Source organism: Mesoplodon bidens (assembly GCF_964165515.1).
Source record: "Mesoplodon bidens genome assembly, chromosome: 18".
Taxonomy (NCBI): domain Eukaryota; kingdom Metazoa; phylum Chordata; class Mammalia; order Artiodactyla; family Ziphiidae; genus Mesoplodon; species Mesoplodon bidens.
In genome coordinates, this window is record NC_138175.1 from 52,802,001 (window position 1) to 52,827,037 (window position 25,037).

Sequence of the window (25,037 nt, forward strand, 5' to 3'; positions counted from 1 at the left end):
GGAGCCACTGTCATCTGAGGGCTTGTCTGGGGCTGGAGGATGTGCCTCCACAGTGACTCACTGCTGTGGCAGTTGGCTGGAGGCCTCAGCTCCTCACCATGTGGGCCTCCCCCTAGGATTGCTTGAGTGTCCTCACAGCATGGCAGCTGGTTCCCCCAGAGCAGGTGACCCAAGGGAGAGAGCCAGGAGGAAGCTCAGTGCCTTTTATGACCTAGTCTCCAAAGTCGCACACTGTCACTTGCGTCACACTGCATTTACTAGAAGCGCGTCACTAAGCCCACCCACACTCACAGGGAGGGGACGGAGCTCAGCTCCTTGAGAGGGGATGTATCAAATAATCTGTGGAGCGGAGGCGAGTGCGGAGCAGAAGTTGGTGGCCTGGGCCCCAGGGCAGGCACGGGAGGAGGTACCAGGCGCTGGCTCTGGGATCTGTCTGGGAGGCAGGATCACTAGACTTGCTGGTGGCTTAGATGGTGAGGAAGAAAGAGCATCCAGAATGCCTCCTGGACTTGACCTGAGCAGCCGAGTGGGTGGTGGTACCGTTCTCTGAGACTGGGAGTTAGAGGTGGATTCCAGAAGTCCAAGGGCGGCTATTGGATATACCAGTCTGGGGTTCTGGAAAAAGATCAGCTGGACAGAGACACTGGGGAGGCTTGGCTGTGGACAGCCATTCATTGGGCGCTTGGGCCTGTTCTAGACATTGCCTATGTCTGCGGGAACGAGACAGGTCCCTGTGCTCCCAGACACGGGAGCACACGCACGTTAGGCGCCCGGGTGGCAGGGCGTGCCGGGTGCTTGGGCTGGGCAGTGGAAGGAGCGACTTAGTAGGAAGGGACGGACAGTTGTCGGGAGACAAATGTGACAGGCCCTGCCAGATGTGTTACCAAAGATGCTTGAGCAAGCCACGGAGGCAGGATTCTAGAGTTCAAGGCAGGCATGTCAGGAGAGGCTCGGACTCTGCTGGGGTTGCCTCGCGTTTTAATCTTGCAGCCAAGCCCCTTTCTTTGGGGCGACTTTTCTGGAGGCGGAGTTCCTGTACCCCTCGAATCTCCCATCCCAACCCCCCCACCTCGTCTTTGTCTTTTTGTCCCATGTAACCCTAAATTGGTTTTTGTTCTAGAGGTGGGCCGGCCCACTGCCCAGCTGACCTTTGACCTTGGGTGGGGGCGGGTCTTGTTGCAGCTTGACAGTGATGACCTCCTGGATAACCCCGGGGAGGCCCAAAGTGCCTTCTATGAAGGTCCTGGGGTAAGTGGCCCGGGGGCTCGGGGAAGGCCGTGAGCTCCAGGCATCACCCAAGTCGCCTGTGGTGGCAGCCAGTGGGGGAGGGGAGAAGGGGTCACACTCATCCCCTGAGGCACTTTGCCGGGAGGGGGGCAGGGGGCAGTCACTGAGGAGCAGTGTGGGGTGGAGGTGAGGCCGGAGCTGCTGGACCCCCAGCTGTGCCCTCCGGCCCCTCAGAGAAGGAGGTGCGGTCCTGAGTCCCTGGCCTCGGAGGGCAGCTGCTGCAGAGCTGGTACAGAGGCAGAGGCTGGCTCTGGAGTTCACAGTGGGCAGGGCGGAGGGGCTGGGGGGTCCTGTCCCGGCCCAGCCATGGGTGGGGTGACCTGGGGGAAGGGGATGGACTGTTGTGGACCTCAGTGTCCACCTGGAAGATGAAGGCAGGGGTGATGAGCAAAGCCCAGAGCGGGGAACATAGTGGACTTTTATTGAGCACCTACTGTGTGCCGGGCCCATTACTCAATGCCAGTCGTCCCTCCCTCTTCTTCCTCTTCTGTGGCCTCTCCCCTCCCCGCTTCGCTCCCCATCCCTCCCCCTCCTTTTTCTTCCTCCCCCCTCTTCTCTCTCCCTCCCACTCCCCCCTCCTCCCTCTTCATTAACATAACTATCAGTTACCAAATACCTATCATATGCCAGGCCCTTTACAGTAATTTTCATTTAGTCCTCACAACAACCACAGTAACATTCCAAATAATTTATCTGGCATAATATAAATGACTAAATCCAGAACCCAACAAATACACGTTATGTTCGTGTTATTACATTTACAGACCAGTAACAATGTGCATTATTCTTACCCATGCCATCCCCTTAATGCCCATCACGTCCCTGGTCAGGTTCTCAGCACCTCCTGTACGTGACGTCAGTGAACGTCACGACTGTCCTAGGAGGCGGGTTTGGTTATGGCCATTTAGCGGTTAGGAACTCAGGACTGCCTGGTCCTTGGTTGGGGGCTGAGCTGGAGCCCCATCCTGCCAGGCACTGCCCTCTACTCAGCAGCAGGGTGACCCCTTTCCCCGGTCTGGGAGGCAAGGAGGGAGCAGTGCCCACTTCACTGAGCTGTTATTAACGACAACATGGACAGTAATAATGACGGTAACAACGATAGATGATGTTTCTCGCATGCCAGCCAAGAGCCACGTACTGCTCTGAGCCCTCCACTAGGATTAACTCAGAATCTTTCAAACTACAGGTGTTGTTTTTTTTTTAATTTTATTTATTTTATTTATTTATTTTTGGCTGCGTTGGGTCTTCATTGCTGTGCGTGGGCTTTCTCTAGTTGCGGTGAGTGGGGGCTACTCTTCATTGCAGTGCACGGGCTTCTCGTTGCAGTGGCTTCTCTTGTTGCAGAGCATGGGCTCTAGGCATGCGGGCTTCAGTAGTTGTGGCTTGCGGGCTCTAGAGCGCAGGCTCACTAGTGGCGCATGGGCTTAGTTGCTCCGTGGCATGTGGGATCTTCCCGGACCAGGGCTCGAACCCGTGTCCCCTGCATTGGCAGGCGGATTCTTAACCACTGTGCCACCAGGGAAGCCACCGAACTACAGGTTTTGATCCATTACCTGGTCAAGTATCAGTGGGTTTTCCATGCCCTTGGCATAATTATTACTTGTGGAATATTTGCTCCAAAATGCATGTATTGATTACACACTCGTGTCCTGGATTGCCATCCCGGAAAGCATTTAAGAAACATCAGGTTCGGGACTTCCTTGGTGGTGCAGTGGTTGGGAGTCTGCCTGCCGATGCAGGGCCCTGGTCTGGGAAGATCCCACATGTCGCGGAGCGGCTGGGCCCGTGCGCCACAGCTGCTGAGCCTGTGTGCCACAGCTGCTGGAGCCTGCCCATCTAGAGCCTGCGCTCTGCAACAGGAGAAGCCACTGCAATGAGAAGCCCCGTGCACCGCAACGAAAACCCAACGCAGCAAGCAAGCAAGCAAACAATCAATCAATCAGGCTCACATTGCGCTGGGCACCAAGTAAGGCTCCCATCCGGTAGCTCCTGCCGCTGCTGCCTTTAACAGAACCACGATCTTTTATCTGAAACCTTTGGGGCCAGGCTTGTTTTGGAATTCAGGGTTTTTCAGATACTGGAAAGGTGATGCAGAATATGTGTGTGCTGCATGTAACAACACACTCACTTTTCTGTGGTCAAACTTAAGGTGAGTCACGTTACATGGATGAATTATGCCTTTCCCTCAGAGCATCACCTGAGTTCTGTTCAGGATTTACAGCCTAAAGTTAGCAAAACATTTGTGGTTTTCAGAGCCTTTCGGGTTTTGGAATTGCAGATAAGTATTACGGGCCTGTATGGCTGTTTAGAAAATGGTTTTTATTACATTCTGCTGATGTGTACAGATGGGGAAACAGGCTGGATTAAGCAAGCACCAGGTTGCCCAGCCTAACCCTTGCAAAGCTGGCATTTGAACCCAGGTCCAGCCACTTCTAGGTGGAAGGTTCTTCCTACCCCTGCCGCCATGACTCCGAGTGCCCTTTGCTTCCGCGGTGCCGAGCCTGGCCCCTTGCTAACCTCGGCTCTCTCCTTCACACCTTACCTGCCTCCAGCTCCACGTGCAAGAAGCTTCTGGCAACCACTTGAACCCAGAGCCCAGTCAGCCAGCCCCCAGCGTGGACCTCGACTTCCTGGAAGATGATATCCTGGGCTCACCGGCGGCAGGGGGCGGGGGCGGCGGGGGCGCCGACCAGCCCTGTGACATCCTCCAGCAGAGCCTCCAGGAGGCCAACATCACCGAGCAGACACTTGAAGCCGAGGCCGAGCTCGACCTGGGCCCCTTCCAGCTGCCCACCCTGCAGCCTGCGGATGGCGGGGCCGGCCCAGCGGGGACCGGAGGGGCTGCCGCCGTGGCCACGGGGCCCCAGGCCCTCTTCCCGGGTGGGGCTGACCTGCTGGGGCTGCAGGCCCCACCCACCGTGCTGACCCACCAGGCCCTGGTGCCGCCCCAGGACGTGGTCAGCAAAGCCCTCAGTGTCCAGCCCTTCCTGCAGCCCGTGGGCCTGGGTAACGTGACCCTGCAGCCCATCCCAGGCCTTCAGGGCCTGCCCAACGGCAGCCCCGGGGGCGCCGCGGCGGCTACTCTCGGCCTGGCTCCCATCCAGGTGGTGGGCCAGCCCGTCATGGCACTCAACCCGCCCACCTCCCAGCTCCTGGCCAAGCAGGTGCCCGTCAGCGGTTATCTGGCCTCGGCAGCTGGCCCTTCAGAGCCAGTGACCCTGGCATCGGCCGGCGTCTCGCCGCAGGGGGCTGGCTTGGTCATCCAGAAGAACCTCCCTGCCGCTGTGGCCACCACACTCAATGGGAACTCGGTGTTCGGAGGGGCGGGAGCCGCCACGGCCGCGGCCAGCGGGGCGCCCTCGGGACAGCCGCTGGCGGTGGCCCCGGGCCTCAGCACGTCGCCTCTGGTTCCGGCGCCCAACGTGATCCTGCACCGCACGCCCACGCCCATCCAGCCCAAGCCTGCCGGCGTGCTGCCCCCCAAGCTCTACCAGCTGACACCCAAGCCGTTCGCCCCCGCGGGCGCCACGCTCACCATCCAGGGCGAGGCAGGGGGCCTCCCACAGCAGCCCAAGGCCCCCCAGAACCTGACTTTCATGGCGGCGGGCAAGGCCGGCCAGAACGTGGTGCTGTCGGGCTTCCCGGCGCCCGCCCTGCAGGCGAACGTCTTCAAGCAGCCTCCCGCCACCACCACGGGCGCGGCCCCGCCACAGCCCCCCGGGGCCTTGAGCAAGCCCATGAGCGTGCACCTCCTGAATCAAGGCAGCAGCATCGTCATCCCTGCCCAGCACATGCTGCCAGGCCAGAACCAGTTCTTGCTGCCCGGCACGTCGGCAGTCCAGCTCCCCCAGCCGCTCTCGGCCCTGCCGGCCAACGTGGGCGGGCAGATCCTGGCGGCCGCAGCCCCCCACGCAGGCGGACAGCTCATCGCCAACCCCATCCTCACCAACCAGAACCTGGCGGGCCCGCTGAGCCTGGGCCCTGTGCTGGCCCCCCACTCCGGGGCCCACAGCGCAGCCCACATCCTCTCGGCGGCCCCCATCCAGGTGGGCCAGCCAGCGCTCTTCCAGATGCCCGTGTCGCTGGCTGCGGGCAGCTTGCCCACACAGAGCCAGCCGGCACCCACCGGCCCCGCCGCCACTACCGTCCTCCAGGGGGTCACTCTGCCCCCCAGCGCCGTGGCTATGCTCAACGCCCCCGATGGTCTGGTGCAGCCCGCCACCCCTGCCACCGCCGCTGCCGGGGAGGCCGCGCCTGTCCTCGCAGTGCAGACGGCGCCCCAGGCGTCCCCCGTGGTCAGCACGCCGCTGCCTTTGGGCCTCCAGCAGCCGCAGGCACAGCAACAGCAGCAGCCTACACAGGGCCCCGCCCCGCAGGCCGCCCCAGCTCAGGCCTCCACCCCGCAGCCCAGCCCAGGCCTGGCGTCCAGCCCGGAGAAGATTGTCCTGGGGCAGCCGCCCTCTGCCGCCACCACGGCCATCCTCACTCAGGACTCCCTACAGATGTTCCTGCCCCAGGTAACCAGGGCTGCCGGGCAGGGGAGGGGACGGCAAGGGCAAAGGCAGGGGCAGGGGGTCTGCATGGAGAGGGGCCAAGAGCTGGAACCGGGTGTGGTTGAAGCAGCGGGTGGGAGGGTCCTGTGGGTTAGGGAGAGCGTCTCAGACACGGCCCCCCTGCTCCAGGTCCCCGAGGAGGAGGCCTGAGGGTGACAGGGCCAACTGACTGACACAGAGACAGACAGACAAGGAGAGTGACTGGCTGACAGACTGCCCACTTGCTGGAGGGTTGGAGAGGGGTCACACAGAGAGAGTGGCTGAGACATGGACGGACAGACGGGGCAGGAGAGATGCACATTGGGGTGGAGCTGGAAGACGACTCACGGGACTGAGGGTTCGGAGCTGCCCCGGGTTGTGGCCTCCTGGACCCTGGGGCTCCCTCCCAGCCCCCGGCCTTGGTGCCCCCCAGCCGGTTCCCACCACCCGCTTCCCTGGTGCATCAGTGGGGGTGGGGTGTCAGGGTGGGGAGGCCGCGGGTCTGTGGGGATGGCCTCTGACCCTGTGCGGGCTGCCTGTTTCAGGAGAGGAGCCAGCAGCCCCTCTCCACAGAGGGCCCCCACCTCTCCGTGCCCGCCTCGGTCATAGTCAGCGCCCCGCCTCCCGCCCAAGACCCAGCCCTGACCACCCCCGTCACCAAAGGAGCTGGCCTTGGCCCTCAGGCCCCCGACAGCCAGGCCTCCCCGGCGCCGGCCCCCCAGGTAGACGAACCCCAGCAGCCTCTGTCCCAGCGCAGACCAGCCCTGCCCCTCGCCCCCCTTCCCCGTTCCCTCCGCTCGCTCCCTGGCTGCCCTGCCTGCCTCTGTCTCGCTGGCTTGGGAAACGGTGCTCTCCTTGGCTCCCCAGATGTTTCCTGAGGGTCTCCGGACAGTCATGGATGCTTGAGACGACACTCTAGTCAGGGACACAAGATCCACACAGCAGGAAATGGATTAGGTCCTAGAATGATCATTTTCCTATCTGGATAACTAATATTCAGGTAGCTCACATTTTAAGGAAGATACCAAGAGGTCTAGATCAAAGCCCCCTCTCCTGCTTTCCCTCCCAAGGCAGTTTCTTGCACTCCTTTCCCACGCATAGACAAGCAAAATGACAACTGGATTCCTTCCCTTCCATTTTTACCAAAGTGATAGCGTACTCTGCATGCATTCTGCACCTTTTATTATTTAAAAGTTCATCTTGGAGACTGTACTTCATTCTTGCATAGTATTCCATTGTGTGGAGATACTATCATTTATTTAACCAGTTGTTGTTGGGAATTTAGGTCACTTTTGGTCTTTAGCTGTGGATGAGCAAGGTTGCAAAGAAGAACTGTACATATGTCTCTTTGTAGGATAAGTTATTTAAAAGGAAATTGCTAGGTCTAAGAGCAAATGTATTTGTAGTTTTGACAGATATTGCCAAATTACTCTGGAGTATAAATTGGTTTAACAGATTATCAGCAATATATGATCTGTGCCTTTTTGCCCCCACCCTCAGCAATATTGAACTTGGCTGATCAGATAGGTGAAAATAGTATCTTGTTTTGTTTTAATATGCATTTTGTTTTACGGTAAATGAGGCGGGGCAGGTTTTTATAGATTTAGAGCTACTTGTGTTTTCCTTTCTACAGAATTGTCTGTTCATATCCTTGGCCATTTTCAAATTTGGGGTAATGGTCATTTTCTTGTTGATTTGTAGAAACTCTTTACATATTAGAGAAATTAGCCGTTGTCTCATATGAGTCATTAGCACGTCAGCATTTGAGAGGTTAGGGTGGGCCACCTTTTATTCTGGAGGGATGGATGTTGTACTCCTTCGAAAAGGACCAGTGGGGAGGTGGATTAGGGTAGGCAGGAAGAGGAGGGAATAACATGAGCGAGGTCCAGGAAGGCAGAAATCAGCTGGGCCTTGGCCTTAAACAGCCATGATTTCATTCTCAGGCTCTGCTACTCACCATGTGACTTGAAGCAACTAGTTTCTTCATTCCATCAGCAGTTGTTTAGGGAAAGGGGTGCACTACGTATGTGTCAGGCCTTGTGCTAACCCTGGGTGAGTCCCTGTAACTGCCGAGACTTAATTTCCTCATCTGGAAAATGGGAATAATAGTTTCTTTATAGGTCTGTTAGGACAAGTAAACCAGTTAACATGTGCTTTGCACAGGGTAAGCACTCCATAAATATTTGCTATTATTATTATTATTTTAGCTATTGTGTTTATGGGTCAGTCCAGAGGGACATGGGGCCAGGATGTCCTCAGGTCATCTCTACCCAGAGAGGAAAACCAGGCAGGAGTAGGGGAGGGGCGAGGGGCTGCCTGGCCCATGAGAGACTCAGGTTGGAAGCACTGTTTCTAGAGTGGTTGGACTAGGCCTGGGTCCCTGGGGCCAAGGGCAGTCCCCTCTCTGAGCCTCGCGAGCTCCCGTCCTCAGCTGGAACGTGTGGCTGGTAGGAGCCCTTTTCTCGAGTGCTGCGGTTGAGAGCCAGGCCAGGGCACATGTGTACTCTGCCACTTTAATGTTGCACACCCTGCAGGTACTTGTCTAGACTCGCTCCTTGGGTGACCAACCAGCCCAGTTTACCCAGTACCAAGGAGGATCTCGGGAGACAGGACTTTCAGTTTTAAAACTGAGACGGTCCCAGACAGACCGGGACATGTTGGTCACCTTCCTGACTCCTCCCGGCCCTCCCTTGCCACCTTCCCTGCTTTGCATTTCTCCATAGCACTGACCACCCTCTGACCAGGCTGCCTGTTTTCCCCGTTTCCTGTCTTCACTGTAACTGTCAATGCCTCTCTGTAATGTGTACTCTTCACTATAACGTAAAGTCCACGAGGCCGAGAGTTGTGTGCGTTCAGGTCCTGCTCTCTCCCCAGCGCCCAGAACAGTGCCTGGCCTGCAGCAGATACTCGGTGAGCATTTGTAAAATAAATGAATGGAGGAAGGGACCCAGCCACACACAGGAACACCCGCCCAGTGCTGAGCAGCCCACGGCAAGAGCAAAGGGAGAGCCATTACCGATGGGCACTAGGTGTGCCTTGAAAACCACTGTCCCGGAGAATTGTTGTCAGGGGAGGTTAGGAACAGGGACTCTGCTCCCGACCCTGCCACTTACAGGCTCTGTGACCTCCGCCAAGTCCCTTACCGCTCTGTGCCTCAAGTTCCTGACCTGTCAGATGAGGAGGAGGATAACGGCATCTACTTCATAGGCTGTCGTGGGGGATAAATAAGTTAATGTATGTAAAGTGCTTGAACAGGGCTGGGAACGTTGAAAATCCTGCAAGCGTGAAAGAAGCCGGGTGAGTTTTCCATGAAGGGCCAGTAGGAAACATTTTAGGCTTTGCAGGTCTCTGTCATTATAGCCTAGCAGCAGTTCTAGACCTAGTTTCTAGATAAATGAATGAGCATGGGCGTGTTCTAATAAAACCTTATTTATGGACGCTGAAATTTGAATCTCCTGTCAGTGTCCCAAGTCAGAAAATATTCTTCTTTTGACTTCTTTTCAACCATTTAAAAACGTAAAAACTATTCTTAGCTTGCGGGCCATACAGAATGGTCGGCTAAGCGGGTGGCAGGCCAGATTTGGCCTCTGGGCCATAGTTTGCCAACCCTTTTGATGTCTTTATTTCGTTACGTAGACACGCAAGGCTTCATTTATTCAGTCCCCTATTCATGAATACTTAAGGTGGTTTCCCGTGGAATTGGTAACAAACCACACTCCCCTACATATTCTTCTATCAGGCTTTGCACATGCATGAGAATACCCGTAGGGGTAAATTTCTAGAAATAGAATTGCTGGACCAGAGGGTATACAGACGGCCCTCCATATCCACAGGTTCTGCATCCCCGGATTCAGCCAACTGCGGATCAGAAATACGCGGGGAAAAATATTCCAGAAAAAGCAAAATTGAATTTGCTGCGCTCAGACAACTATTTACATAGCATTTACATTGTATTAGATATCATAAGCAATCTAGAGATGATTTAAAATATACGAGAGGATGTGCATAGGTTATATGCAAGCACTGTGCCATTTATATAAGGGACTTGAGCATCCTTGGATTTTGGTATCCGAGGGAGTCCTGGAATCAATCCCCCTGGATACAGAGGGTTGACTGTAAATGCTTCCCAAGCATGTTATGGACCAAACCGGTTGCTCCTCTGTGAGGTCTGTGCCAGCGAAGGCCTTCTCCCACAGCTTCCTCAACCCCAGATAAGCAGCCGACTCACTGCTGGCCAGGCGGAAAAATGCACTCCTCCTCCTGCACTTCTCTCTCATTCTCTGCGTCAATCGAGCATCTTCCCATCTCCTCACGGGCAGTTGGAATCTCTCAGTAAACAGTCCACTCTCATGTGGGAGCTTAAAAAAAAAAGTGATTATAAAAATAATTTCATGCTTCTTTAGAGAATTTAGAAAATACAGAAAAGAACCAAGAAGAAAAACAAATCACCCATAATACCAGCATGCAGAAGCCACTGGTAGCATGTTTGGTATGACGTTTCCTTTTGGCCTTGCTTGTTTTTCTTCCCATCCATTTAAAACATTTGTCCTTTTGACATTAGGTATTATAGTCACATGGTTCAATCATGAAAAAGCATTTTTAAAGTACGGGGCAAAGCAGCCCACCCCATGCCTGCATTCCCAGCCCCCGGCCCTTCCCCATAGCCTCAGCACTTACTTTTTGTATCTCCTTCCAGCTCTGTGTATATACAGCCTCGTGCAAATACGGGTTTACATTTCTCTCTCTCCAGCAGGTAGCACGTTATCCACTTACTTGAGCAGCACACGGGGAGTTTCCTTGGTCCTTTGTTACAGTGGAGAAGTATTCCTCTGTACAGATAGGGATGGATGAGCATTCATCCCCGGAAGTGCTGTCCTGATGCACGATAGACCACGTCCAGGCTTTGGTCCTTCACACAGAGATGCAGTAAACAACTCATCCGCCTGTCATTTCCCACATGTGCAGGCATATCTCTCTGGTCACTTCCCGGAAGCCTGTTTGCTGGTTCAAAGCACAGGTGCACTTAGAATTTGCACAGATGCTGCTGGAATTGCATTCCTCTGAGGCTGTAGCAAATGGTGCCAGTTTAGACCCCCAAAGGCAATGCACGAGTGTCTTTATGAGACATACGGCTTATTCCTAATGCGATGCCTGAACATGGTTCCATAGGGTGTTTTGATTTGCGTCTCTCTCATTACAAGTGAGGTTGAGCATCCCTTGAAATATTTCAGCCTTTTGTGTTTCTTTTTCTGCGCACTGTCTGATCATCTCCTTTGCCCCTTTTTTCTCACTGCTTGTTATTCTTTGTGATTTCTAGAGACTCTTTGTATGTGAGAGAGATGAGCTTTGTCTAGGCTATGAGTTGCAACTATTTCCCCCAGTATGTCATTTGGTTTTTGACTTGGTTTGGGAGGAGTGTGTGAGTATTTATCTCTGTATTTTTAATGAGGATGAGATTCTTTTTTTAATTTTTAAACTTTTTTGGTTACTTTTAAACTTTTCTTTCTTTTTTTCTTTTTTTTTGTTTTGGCTGCACCATGCGGCTTGTGGGATCTTAGTTCGCCGACCAAGGATTGAGCCCGTGCCCTTGGCAGTGAAAGCACGGAGTCTTAACCACTGGACCGCCAGGGAATTCCCTAAACTTTTCATTTTAAAATCATTTCAAACATACAGCAAATTTATAAGACTAGTACATGGGAATAATACTCGTGAGAGTTCTTTACTCTCTGACCAGATGTATTCGTTGTCTATTGCTGTGTAACAAATTACCACCCACCCCCCCAAATGTAGCAGCTTGACACAACAGACATTAACTTACCTCACATGGTTTCTAAGGATCAGGAATTGGAAGCAGATTAACTGGAAGGTTCTGGCTCGTGATCTCTTAGGAGATTATAGTCAAGGTATCAACCAGGACTGCAGTGATATGAAGGCTTGACCCGGCTGGAGAATCTGCTTCCAAGATGGTGCACTTGTGCAACTGCTGGCAGGAGGGAGGGCCTATGTAGAGACAGACTGAGGCTGAGGCCTCTCCGAAGGGCAACTCATAACATGCTCTACAGTTGGCTTCCCCCAAGTGCCTGATCCAACAGAAAGAGAGCAAGAGAGAACCCAGGATAGAAGCCACAGTCTTTTTTATAGTATAACCTAATCTTGGAAGTGACGTGTGGTCACTACTCCTGAGTTCTTTTGGCCACTTTTGACCAGAGACCAACCCTGATACGGGGATCGCTGGGGGCCGTCTCAGAAGCTGGCTGCCCCGCCACATTTACCCACTGTAAATATCTGGCTGCGTTCGCTTTAGCTGTAGCCCTCCCAGCATGTATACTTTTTTTTTTTTTTTTTGCGGTACGCGGGCCTCTCACTGTTGTGGCCTCTCCCGTTGCGGAGCACAGGCTCCAGACGCGCAGGCTCAGCGGCCATGGCTCACGGGCCCAGCCGCTCCGCAGCATGTGGGATCTTCCCGGACCGGGGCATGAACCCGTGTCCCCTGCATCGGCAGGCGGACTCTCAACCACTGCGCCACCAGGGAAGCCCCCTACATTTTTTTTTTCCTGACTCATTTGAGAGTAAATTGCAGACATCATGCTTCTTTACCCCTTAATATTTTATCATGGTATTTCAGCCCTTGAGAATAAGAGCATTCTCTTATTCGATCACAGCAGAGTTATCAAATTCCGCAAATCTAGCCGTGAGACAATACTGTCGTCAAATCCACTGTCCATAATGCAGTCTAGCCAGTTGTCCAGTGATCGTGTCATGGAGCATTCTCCTTATCTCACTTAGCATCTGGCACGTCTGTGTTGCCACTTCACCACGCCCTCGGAAGCCTGTGCTTGGGGCGGTGGGGGGAAGTGTCAAGCAGGCTGGCTCCCTTCACCCTGACTCACTTTAGCTACTCACCTGCTGCTGCCGTTGGGTTTCTTCTCCTATTTCCTCTATTGTAAATAGTCCCATGGTGGCCAGCGCTGTGAGCATGCGCCTGAATGCTCCTTATCACAGATTCCTGGAGGGGGCATTACCAGGTCAACTCAACGGTCTTTCAAAACCACCAGATCAAACTGCCTTCCAGAGGGTTGTCCAGGTGACCATCTCACCAGCCCCTTGAGAGCCAAGGTCCAAGCTCCTCATACCTCCTTAGAGGTGGCAAGCCTTTGGGGACATATAGAGTGGTTGATAGGTTAGTTGGTTTTTTAACTTTGAATTGCCAGAAGTTATTCAGGGCCAAGCGTGGAGGCTTAAAGCAAGCCATAACTCCGGAATTGTCAGTTGGCCCACTTTGGCGGCTTGAAGCAAAGAGTCTGAGCTTTGGAGCGTGGCAGCCATGGGTGGCCTTGGGCAAGTCCCCTGAGCCCTCTGAGCATGAGTCCTCCTTGCTCAGCTTGGAAGTTACTCACTGGGCGGTGTAGATAAGCCAGGGAGCACCTGTCCAAGACTTGTCCAGTAATTTTGGCTCCCTGGCCTCAATTTCTTATCTGGGAAATGGGTCCAATATCATCACAGCTCTCGGGACCGTGGAGAGACCACACGAGTGGGTACAAGTCCCCAGCCGTACGTGCTGGATCAGTGTGCACTGTTACTGGGGTACAGTGAGCAGAAAGGCACCACCAGCTCAGTGTCAGGTACCCGGCTGGTGCTCGCTGGTTCAACAGTAGCTGCCGAGGTTATGGTTCTTGGGGAGGTGACCTGTGAGGGGAGAGAGTGCAGAGGGCTAAGGCACTCTGGCTGAGGTGTGTTGTAGGCGAGGTCACTAGACTTGTTACAGAACGAGTGCCCGGGTTGCGTGTGCAAGTCTGACACATGCATGTGCACACGCGCGCACACACACACGCACGCCCATACCTGCAGGCTCACATGGCTCCCAGGTAGGCGTGCAGCCACGGCCACACAGGCACACGGAGGCAGCGGCCACGGACACTCAGAAGGGGACCCGTAACTCATGGGCTGGTGTCCAGAGGGGCCTGACCCTGACCCTCAGTTTCAGTCCTTACCCCTGCCTCCCTGGTTCCCCTAGTCCCCAGCCGTGCCCTCCTCGGCCATCAGCCCCCCGCCCCAGTGTGCAGCCACAGTGTCTGTGCTGGTATCTGTTTTCCTGGGTTAGCTGGACGGTCAGGCCAGGGTCGGCGGCTGGAACGCTGCCCCTGCCTGGCCACCTCCCTCCCCCTTGCTGCTGTGCTCATGCTCCCCGGCCCCCTGGCCCCCCGCCTACCCGCTGGGCAGCTGGTGTAGTGCCCCCGCCGCCGCCACTGCTTCCTACGCTGCTACCCCCAAAGCCTGCAGAGCTCGCCTTCATCTGGGGGGACTGGGGGGGGCACATGGGGAGGGGGGTGAGATCGGAGGGCAGAGGTTTCGGGGGATGGGGGGATGGATGGAAGGGGGAGGTGGGGACAGACGGTGTGGGGGAAGGTCGGGGGCGGGTTGAGGGAATGAGGTAGGTGGACGTGTGCGGGGCTTGAGGGGGACGGGTAGAGCCGTGAGGTGGGGAGTTCAGAAGTGAGAGGCGGGAAGGGTGGTGGGGTCCTTTCGGGACAAGGGGTGGCTAAGAAGGGGGCGTTTCTGGTGGGAGCGGCCGGGGTCCCCAGTGTCTTGGGGCAAGGGAGCCAAGGCTGGTTCTGACCCCGCCCCCTCCGCTCTCCCTCCCTCCCCTGCCCAGATCCCAGCGGCGGCTCCGCTGAAGGGCCCAGGCCCCTCGTCATCCCCATCACTACCTCACCAGGCCCCGCTGGGGGACAGCCCTCACCTGCCCTCCCCACACCCTCCGCGGCCCCCTTCCCGCCCGCCCTCCCGACCCCACTCCCGCCCACCTTCGCAGCCCCAGAGCTTGTCCCGGCCACCCTCAGAGCCCGCCCTGCACCCTTGCCCTCCGCCCCAGGCCCCCCCAACTCTGCCTAGCATCTTTGTCATCCAGAACCAGCTGGGTGTCCCCCCACCTGCGAGCACGCCGGCCCCCAGTGCCCCAGGCCCACCGCAGCCCCCTCTGCGACCCCCGTCCCAGCCCTTGGAGGGGCCGCTGGCCCCAGCCTCCACCTCCTCTGTCGTGGCCTCCTCCTCCGAGACGTCCTCCAGGCTGCCAGCCCCCACGCCGCCCGACTTCCAGCTCCAGTTCCCCCCTGGCCAGGGGCCCCACAAGTCCCCCACGCCCCCTCCGACCCTCCACCTGGTCCCCGAGCCCGCAGCGCCCCCACCCCCACCTCCTCGGACCTTCCAGATGGTGGCCACCCCCTTCCCGGCGCTGCCCCAGCCGAAGGCTCTTCTCGAGAGATTTCACCAGGTAATCGGAGGCAGGGACCGGCCCCCCGCCCGCCCCGCCCCGCCCCGCCCTGCCCTTCAGTCCCATCGGAGCCCCTGGCACTTCATGGCTTTGTCTTCGCCCCCAGCCCTGGTTCCTGGCTGCCCCCACTCCTAGCGTGTGCCCCCCAGCCACCTGTTGCCCTCCTCAGGTGCCGTCCGGAATCATTCTCCAGAGCAAGGCTGTGGGCGCCCCCGCCGCCCCGCAGACCTCCGCCAGCCTGGGGCCCCTTGGCAGCCCCACCACCTCCGGGCTGGTCAGTGGGCAGGCCCCATCTGGGACCTCCACCGCCCCCAGCCATGCCCCGGCCCCGGCACCCGTGGCCACTGCAGGTAGGGGAGAGGTGGCCCACGCACGAGGGCTGGGGGGCCCGGAAGTGGGTGGACGGAGGGCTGAGGGCCGGGGAGGACGGGCTAGGGCAGAGCCTGGGGGCGTGAGCCCAAGGGGTCGCCCAGACCTGCCGGGACAGGGAAGGTGGAGGAGGAAGGGCCATCTCTCCAGATGTCCCTCCAGGGGGCACTCCCTCCAGGGCTGACACAGCCACTGAGGCCAAGAAGCAGAGAAGTGAGGGGTGCAGGGTCGTGTCTTTGGAGACGCCTTCGCGCCAGTGACCCCTGACCCCTGTCTGCCCCACCTCGCCCCTAGGCCTCCCTCCTCTGCTTCCCGCCGAGAGCAAAGCCTTTGCCAGCAACCTCCCGACCCTGACTGTGGCCAAGGCCGCTGCATCTGGGCCAGGGAAGTCCTCTGGGCTGCAGGTAAGGGGCTGCCAGAGTGGAGGGCTAGGGCCCGCGCGACATCGCCGGGAAACCGGGACGGGGACCGGAGGGGCAGGGGGTGCAGACAGGCAGACAGAGACAAGCAGATGAGACACAGCCTGACGATGGGTGAGACACCAGGACGGTCTGGGCGGGGGGGAGGGGGGGACACACGGGAGACTGAGATAGTTGGACAGAGACCCCTCCCGGACACCAAAATGACAGGGTGATGATAGGAGAGATGGCTTGAGTGAGAACCCAGACTGTCACTGGGGACTGGAGCAGGTGAGGTGGACTGTAGGAGGAGGGGCTGCATGGGCTCGGGACGGGTGGGGTGAGACCCTAGACGGAGGGGCAGGGCGGGGTGGGCAGTGAGACACTGAGTCAAACAGAGACGGCGGAGATGCGGGGGGAGGTTGGGGGGAGAACTAGGATAGTGGTACCCAGACTGGAGGGGCGAGACGGAGTGTGCTGGGTCTGGGGGAGACCGAGGCGGAGACCAAGATTCGAAAGAGCTTGAGAGGGAAGACCAGGCATGAGCAGGGGAAGTCAAGAGAGAGATTTAGGCAAAATGAGAAGAGCCTGTGCAAATCAGATGCCAGACAAGGACGAGGGATTCAAAGGCCATTTGGTGGGCAGGGAGGGAGACACCAGGCGGAGGCTGAGAGACCCAGGCCGGATAAGGGGCTGGAGGGGACCCAGGCGGAGGGCGCCGAGGGCTCGAGCCTGCCTGTCACCCTCTCCTCACCGTGTCCCGCCCCTGGATCCAGCCCGGGTCTTCCCCGCAGGTTGAATGTGATGGGCAGAGCGTCCCGCAGCTGGGACCAGGACCCCATCTTGGGCGACGTCGGCCCCCTGCCATCTTTGTCCCGGGCTGGGGGGTAGAGAGGGTCAGGCTGCCAAGGGAAGCCTCCTCCGTCGCAGTACGTCTCATTGGCCTCTTCCCACCCCCGCCCCCCCACCCCGCAGTATGAGAGCAAGTTGAGCAGCCTGAAGAAACCACCTACCCTTCAGCCCAGCAAAGAAGCCTGGTGAGTTCAGTGCCCGGTCCTTGTGCCTTCCCACCCCGTGCTGTCCCTCCACCTCTCATTAGCCCTGTGGTTTGGGCAGTGCCATTTCCCTGAAGACCCTCAGCTTCCCCCTCTAGAAAGTGGGGTGGGAATAGTAGTGATAACAGGGTGATGGGTGATGAGCGTTTGGGCGGGTGGAAGGCTGAATGGGGGCCTGGGTGAATAGATGGATGGACGGTAATCAGACTGGTGCGTGGCTGATCCGATGTTTGGGTGGATGGGCGGCTTGCCTGCGTCCTGTCCCTCTCTTCCGCCCTCCTTCCACCAAGAGTGTTGGTCGTGTCCTCATACAGTGCCCAGTCCTGTGCTCGATTCTGGAAACACCAGCCAGACCAGGTCCTGCCCCCGTGGTGTGCGGGGGCTGCTGGTCTAGAGCACAGGGTACAGCCAAGCATGTCTGGTGGGACATTATGTCTGGTGTATGATGTACATTCGTACATAATGTTTACGTGCTGGGCTAGAAAACAGCCCATTGAGAGAACAGGATCTTATCCTGGGTCAGAGGCAGAGCGGGGACATGCTGACCCCAGGTGGCAGGAGACGGTATTGCATGGAGGCTGAGTGTCAAGCTCGGCCTCTGACTCCCAGCACTGCCTCTTCCTCGCTGTAGGTGCTTTGGGTCAGGGACTTCACCTTTGTGGACCCCAGTTTCCTCATCTGTAAAATGGGCACAATGATAGCACCTACTGCCTTTGGTTGTCCCCAGACATGCACTGAGGCAGAACAGGCACATTCAGCACCCGTTAACACATACTCCCCCAGGGTTCCTTTCCCTGTCCCGTCGTTTTCTGTCTTGTGGCCTGGGGCTCAGGGTCCAGGATCTATCTGCTGTCTCCTGGCCTCACCACCAGCTCTGTGTGTGTGTGTGTGTGTGTGTGTGTGTGTGTGTGTGTGTGTGGTGTCCTCCCCAACCACCAGCTTCCTGGAGCATTTGCACAAACATCAGGGCTCCGTCCTGCACCCTGACTACAAGACGGCCTTCCCCTCCTTTGAGGACGCCCTGCATCGCCTCCTGCCCTACCACGTCTACCAGGGTGCCCTCCCCTCCCCCAACGACTACCACAAAGGTGAGGCCTCCCCTGGGACTCTCCCCACCCTGTCCCCGCCCCCCCGGCGTGTGGAGGCGGGTGGCGAGGACTGAAGAGGGTGCCGAGGAGCAGATGCTACTGCAACTCTGCACGCGCCCTTGACTGTGGGTCAGGATGCGCCCAGCTCCGTGTGCATCTGCGGGTCCCTAGGTCCCCAACATCTGGGCCTCTGGACCCCTTCTCTTCCTCCACAGTGGACGAGGAGTTTGAGACGGTCTCCACGCAGCTGCTGAAACGCACCCAGGCCATGCTCAATAAATACCGCCTCCTGCTCTTGGAGGAGTCCCGGGTAGGGTGGCCGTCACCTTCCCCGGGGGACCCTGCCCTTTCTCCTCACCCCCTCTGGGCAAGAAGGAGGGAGGGGGGCTGGGTGGGATCACAAGGACAGTTTGGAATGTGTTCCCAACCATGCCGGTCGCTCGCGTCCCCTCCCCCACCTCACCTCTTCACTTGCCCATCTCTTCTCTCCCCCCTCAGAGGGTGAGCCCCTCAGCGGAGATGGTAATGATCGACCGAATGTTCATTCAGGAGGAAAAGACCACGCTGGCCTTGGACAAGCAGCTGGCCAAGGAGAAGCCTGGTGAGAGGGGAGAGAGGCGGAGTCCCCCACTCCTACCCCCGTAGTGCCCGGTGCCAGAGCCGCCGAATTAGACTTGGGGCGGGAGCAGGGTGCGTGGCCTTACCTCACCCCACCACTGGGTGGCGCCCGAGCCCCACCTTCCTGCCGAGTGCTCCCGGCTCTGAAACCACAGAAAGCTGAGCTCATCTCCCTCCTCCTCCATCACCGTGTGTCCATTTCACCTCCTCGATCCTGGCCTGGATGGAGGGAACATTCTGCCACCCCCCGGGGGATAGAAAAGCAGGGGAGCAGAGCCAGGACTGGGGTGAAGCAAGCAAGGTGCCTGGGTTGCAGAAGTTAAGGGGGCGTCCCCTCTCCGGTGCTGACCTGTGCTTGCACATTGGGGGAACTTTGGAACTGGGGAAAGGGTCCTACCTAGCAGTATGTCCTCAGGACTTGATGAGTCAAGGGCTTAGCCCCGGGCCTGGCAGGTAGTAGGCGCTCAGTGTACGCCGGCTCCTCTCAGCTCTGCAGGCGCCTCGTGCTTTCCCTAACCCCCTGGGTTTTCTTGGCCCCCTTCTCCTGCAGATGAATATGTGTCTTCCTCGCGCTCTCTCGGCCTCCCCCTCGCCGCCTCTTCCGAGGGACACCGGCTCCCCAGCCACGGCCCATCACCGTCCTCAGCGTCTGGGGCCCCGACCCAACCCCCTCTGCACCTGCCCACCAAGCTGGTGATCCGGCACGGTGGGGCGGGCGGCTCCCCTTCCGTGAGCTGGGCCCGGGCGTCCTCCTCCTCCCTGTCCTCGTCCTCCTTGTCCTCCGCTGCCTCCTCCCTGGACGCCGACGAGGACGGCCCAATGCCCTCCCGTAACCGCCCGCCCATCAAGACCTATGAGGCCCGGAGCCGCATCGGCCTCAAGCTCAAGATCAAACAGGAAGCCGGACTCAGCAAGGTCGTCCACAACACAGCCCTGGACCCGGTGCACCAGACCCCGCCGCCACCCCCCGCCGCCCTCAAGGCGGCCGAGCCCCCGCCCCGGCCCCCGCCGCCGCCCCCCGCCACTGGCCAGATGAACGGCACAGTGGACCACCCGCCGCCGCCGGCCACCGCCGACCGCAAGCCGCCGGCGCCGGCCCCCCATTGTCCCCGCCTGCCCCTCCGCAAGACCTACCGCGAGAACGTGGAGGCCCCGGGCGGCGGGGCGGTCGAGGGGGCGGCGGCGGGCAGAGCCCGGGGTGGCAGCCCAGCCCCGCTGCCCACCAAAGTGGACGAGGCCACCAGCGGGCTCATCCGCGAGCTGGCGGCGGTGGAGGACGAGCTGTACCAGCGCATGCTGAAGGGCGCCCCGGCCGAACCCGCGGCCGGCGCCGGGCAGGGCAGCGGCAGCCAGGAGCCCGGCTGGGAGGCGCCCCCTCTGCCCCCGGCCAAGCGGCGCAAGTCCGAGTCGCCCGACGTGGACCAGGCCAGCTTCTCCAGCGACAGCCCGCAGGACGACACGCTCACGGAACACCTCCAGAGCGCCATCGACAGCATCCTGAACCTCCAACAGGCCCCCGGCCGGACGCCCGCTCCCCCGTACCCACACGCCGCCCCGGCGGTGGTCACGCCTGCCTCCCCGACGCCCCTGCACAGGCCGGAGGCCTACCCGCCCTCCAGTCACAACGGTGGCCTCGGCGCCAGGACGTTGAACAGATAACACCGGGCTGGTCTTCCCTTCCCTGTCCCCTCGCTCCGCAGGGACGCCGCGGGGAGGGGGGAGGGGGGCAGCCGGGCGTCCGACCTCAGCCTCCTGGGGGACACGAGCCGGGGACCCCTTGAGTTTTTCTTGCCTAAGTTATTTGAGTCACAAAGGCCTCGTCCCCCACCTCCTGCTTCAGCCGGGCTGTTGGGTGGGGGTCGTGGATTTCGGGGAGGGGCTGTAATGTAAACTGTCCCCCTGCCAAAGGAGGGGGTAATCCTGGTGTGTCGTTTCCCATTTCTTCCCATTTCCTGCACACTCCGCCCCCCCACCGGGGGACACGTGCGCTTTTGCCAGGGATGAGGGCTTCCTGGCTGTCCCCACTGCTCACGCGTCTCCGGGTACCGGGCCTGTCCATGTGGCTTCACGGATCCCTGCGTGGAGGGCGCTCAGAGCCGGCAGGGTCCTTGCGAGCTGCGCTCAGCCTCTCCCCACCGCCCCCCACAGGCCGAGAAAGGAAACGCACGGGAGGGGCGGCGTGAGCCTGCATGCCGGGACCCCCAGCTGGGAGCGCTGTGCCCGCGGGCTGCTGTGTCCCATCCATGTGTGTGCGTCCCGCTCCGTGTCCTATGTCCCTCTGTGTGCGCTCGAATGAGAACGAGAGATTGTGAAGCCTCCAGTCCCTCGACTGAAATCCGAGCACCTCCAAAACAGGAAACCGGGGTCTTCCTCCCACCCCCTCCCCAGCCAGTCTTCCCTCTGTTCTTCCTGCCGCCAGCCACCCACGCCAGATTTCGAAATCTTGGAGACAAAACTAGTACTGTAAGATAAATTTTTTTGTACTGTATTTATTGTGTATAACGATTTTTTAAAAGGAGAATTCTGTACATTTAGAACTCTTGTAAATTAAAAATCGATCCTTTTTTTTAAAACTGTACTGACGCCCCCCCCCCGGCCCCCTTTGCTTTCGGGTCTCCGGGGACTTGTTTGGAATCCGGGGGTAGGGACGACAGGTGGGTGGAGAGGGGGATTGCGAGGACTTAGTCCACATACATATGTGAGCCCCTACTGGGTGCCAGGCCCTGTTCCAGGCACAGGGGTGCAGCTGAACAAGACAAGTGCCTGTCCTGGGAGGGCCAACTTGGTGGTGGAGAAGGCAGACAGTGAAAAAGTTCAACCAAACGCAGGCGATTCGTATCATTCCTGGTAAGGTTCTGTGGTTTCCGGGAACGCAGAATTAGCAAATACTGAACCATCGCTCCTGGGGGGAAATATAGGGTTAGCTTCCCGCCAACCTCTGGTCACGTTTTTGTCAAGCCGTCAAGACATCGCCTTGTTTTGTGTGTGTTTCTGTTTAAAGACACCTCACTTAAGGTATAGTGCTGATTCATTAACATTGAACTCACGGCCAACGGCACTATAACTCGTGCCTGAGTGAAACTTCTCTAACCCGTGTTTTCTCCGTGAGGCACATCCCAGCCTTCTGGTGCTTAAGCGCTTGAGACTGCACAAAGTACTACACCTGGGGGCCATTTAAAACAGAGAAATCAGGACTTACCTGGTGGCGGTTAAGAATCCACCTGCCAATGCAGGGCACACGGGTTCGGTAAGATCCCACATGCCGCGCAGCGACTAAGCCCGTGCGCCACAACTACTGAGCCTGCGCTCTAGAGCCCGTGCTCTGCAACAAGAGAAGCCATGGCAATAAGCCCGTGCACTGCAAGGAAGAGTAGCCCCGGCTCGCCACAGCTAGAGAAAGCCCGCACGCAGCAAGGAAGACCCAACACAGCCAAAAATTTAAAAAAAAAGAAAAAGAAAACAGTGAAATCAACAAAAGCACAAAAATGTGAGACACATGGCACTAAATAGACCCCCAAAAGGATACTTCATTTCCAGTACAAGGGCGCCGCCTTAGCGACTCAACATTTTTGCCGCTCTGCTCATGTCCGTGGAAGTGCTGCGAGTTTGTGGCATCACAGATACATTTTAACAAGTGGACTCATTCACAAATAGGGCACCTGCTCACAGTGAGGATTGACTGTAAACGTGTACAGTGTCAGAGATGTGGGGAAAATCAAGCAGGGTGTGTTAGTTTCCCATGGCTGGCATAACCAAGTACCACCAACTGGGTGGGTGGCTTAAAAGAAAAATTTATTCTCTCAGTTCCGGAGGCTAGAAGTCTCAAAGTGTGAGCAGGGCCACAGTCCCTCTAGAGACTCTAGGGGAGGATTGCTCCTTCCTTACCTTTTCCAGTCTCTGGACCTCCCAGGTGTTCCTTGGTTTGTGTCCGCATCACTCCAGTCTCTCCTTCCAGGCCATCTTCCCTGTACATCAGTGTGTCTTATAAGGACACCAGCCATATTGGATTCGAGCCTATCCTACTCCAGGATGAGCTCATCTTAACTTGATTCCATCTGTTTCATTCCATCCCTATTTCCAAGTAAGATCACATTCACACCGGATTCACTAGGGGTTAGGACACTGACATATCTTTTGGGGAGCCACAACTCAATCCATGACAGAGTGAAGGAGTGGACAAAGCAGCTGCTAGTCCCTAGAACCCCTTTGTGTGAACTAGAAAACAGCACCCCTTTCTCCTAGAGTTTGGAGAGCAGCATGTGACCTGGAGTCCAGCCCCCTTCATACAAGTGAGTGCTTTGTGCAGTGAACAACCTGCCCAACTGCACATGACGGCCCTCAGAATCAGGTGGGAGCGGAAGACTTCCTTGAGGAGGTGACATTTGAGCAGAGAGCTGCATGAAATAAGGGAGGGAACCACGGGGAGATCTAGAGATAGAGCACCCAAGGCAGTGAGAACAGGCAGTGCAAAGGCCCTGAGGCAGGAGCGTGGGTGGAAATGTTAAACAGCGAGGAGAGGCCCTGTGACTGGAACCTAGGGAAGAAGGGGGTGCAGACAAGAGGTAAGGTCAGAGAGAACAAACGGGGCCTATCCTGAAGGATCTTGAGCCCCACGGTTATGACTGCTTTGACCGTGAGGCGGGAGCCCCAGGAGGGTTCCGAGCAGAGAGCTGAGCTGTTTTAGGTTTCCCAGGCGCCCTCTGGCGGCCGTGTGGGGAACCGACATGGCGAGGAGGCGACTGCCATAGCCATTGGGAGTGACGGCGGCTGAACTAGGGTGATGCTCCCGGTTCCTCTTCAGGCCCCTGGGGGTGTTTGAGGGGGAGGAGCATATACATGGGATCTCCAGGAGAGGGACCGCCCCCCTTCCTAGCTCTAGACCTACTTCCCCGCGTACGTAATAAAGCACTGAAGGAGAATGGCAGTTCTTAACATCCTCTAATCCCCTGCAAGCTCCCGGAAGACCTCACGTGGCCTGGCCGCGTAAAGAAGTTTGCCAGTGATTTCCACCTGCTCACGGCCTCAGTTCTGGAAGGCTGGCTGCATGCAGCCCAAGCAGCGGAACACGATGACTAACGTTTTCAGAACACTTACCAAGGCACTGCTGCGAGCCCTTCACCTGACGTATCTATCTTACTTGATGCTCACAGAAGCCCCCGTGTGGGAATTGATAGTCCCACCTCGCAGGTGAGGAAACCGAGGCCCCGAGGGATGCAGGAAGTGTCAGACTGGGCTGCAAGCCCGGCGGTCTGGCTGGGAACCTGCCACCTTCCCCTATGCACATCCAGCTTGTGGGGAGGGGTGTATATAACAGCAAGGCCTTGGCCGGCTGTGCAGGAGCCAGAGACGCTCCCCCTCCCGGGCCCCTGGGCAGGAGATCAAAACTGATCTCAACTCCTACGGTTAGTCCTTGGGACCAAACTTCTTTTTAATTTTTTTCCCACGTGGACCATTTTTAAAGTCTTTATTGAATTTGTTACAATATTGCTTCTGTTTTATGTTTTGGTTTTTTGGCCGCAAAGCAGTGTGGGACTTAGCTCCCCCATCAGGGATCCAGCCCACACCCTTTACACTGGAAGGTGAAGTCTTAACCACTGGACCGCCAGGGAAGTCCTGGGACCAAACTTCTTAGATACTTGTTCTTAGACACTAGAAGCAGCAGAGTGGGCATCTGGGGGGTCCCTTTTCTACAGCTGAGCCATCTGGAAAAAGAGGCCAGGAATGGCTACCTCAGGGCCCAGATCACCTGGACACAGAGCAGGATTGGAACCCAAGATTGACAGTGTGTCCAAACTACAAGCTCACTGGCTGCCTTCTCCATCTTCTTTTTTTTTTTTTTTTTTAGTTTATTTATATTTATTTATTTATTTATTTATTTATTTATTTGGGGCTGCGTTGGGTCTTCATTGCTGCTCGTGGGCTTTCTCTAGTTGCAGTGAGCAGGGGACTACTCTTTGTTGAGGAGCACAGGCTCTAGGTGCACGGGCTTCAGTAGTTGTGGCACGCGGGCTTCAGTAGTTGTGGCGTGCGGGCTTCAGTAGTTGTGGCTCACGGGCGCTAGAGTGCAGGCTCAGCAGTTGTGGCGCACGGGCTGAGTTGCTCTGCGGCATGTGGGATCTTCCCAGACCAGGGCTCGAACCCGTGTCCCCTGCATTGGCAGGTGGATTCTTAACTATCGCTCCACCAGGGAAGTCCCTGAAGGCATATTCCTAACCACTGCGCCACCAGGGAAGTCCCATCAGTATATATTTTTAAATCCACAAGTCTGGTACTTTCCTGGTGGTCCAGTGGTTAAGACTCCACGCTTCCACTGCAGGGGGCCCCGGTTCGATCCCTGGTTGGGGGACTAAGATCCTGCATGCCGCACGGCCAAATAAAAAAAAAAAAATTTTTTTTTTTAATCCACAAGTTTGTGACGT

At 57.4% G+C, this 25,037-nt stretch overlaps 1 protein-coding gene across 13 annotated transcripts in view; it reads left to right on the plus strand.

Annotated features, from left to right (window-relative positions):
• BICRA (BRD4 interacting chromatin remodeling complex associated protein) overlaps window positions 1-21,196 on the plus strand; it is a 77,267-nt gene extending 56,071 nt beyond the window's left edge. For 8 of the 13 annotated variants that reach the window (XM_081215414.1, XM_081215411.1, XM_081215415.1 and 5 more), the window contains 11 exons: window positions 1,183-1,248; window positions 3,840-5,804; window positions 6,365-6,541; window positions 14,473-15,090; window positions 15,260-15,440; window positions 15,754-15,863; window positions 16,833-16,894; window positions 17,852-18,000; window positions 18,216-18,310; window positions 18,499-18,601; window positions 19,169-21,196. In XM_081215414.1, coding sequence (XP_081071540.1) covers window positions 1,183-1,248; window positions 3,840-5,804; window positions 6,365-6,541; window positions 14,473-15,090; window positions 15,260-15,440; window positions 15,754-15,863; window positions 16,833-16,894; window positions 17,852-18,000; window positions 18,216-18,310; window positions 18,499-18,601; window positions 19,169-20,277 — 4,635 coding nt within the window. In that variant the 3' untranslated portion in view covers window positions 20,278-21,196. Of the gene's footprint in view, window positions 1-1,182; window positions 1,249-1,682; window positions 3,254-3,839; window positions 5,805-6,364; window positions 6,542-14,472; window positions 15,091-15,259; window positions 15,441-15,753; window positions 15,864-16,832; window positions 16,895-17,851; window positions 18,001-18,215; window positions 18,311-18,498; window positions 18,602-19,168 lie in introns of those variants that run through there. The other 5 variants (XM_081215420.1, XM_081215421.1, XM_081215410.1 and 2 more) reach the window with 5 other exon arrangements.
• The last annotated feature ends 3,841 nt before the right edge of the window (window positions 21,197-25,037 follow it).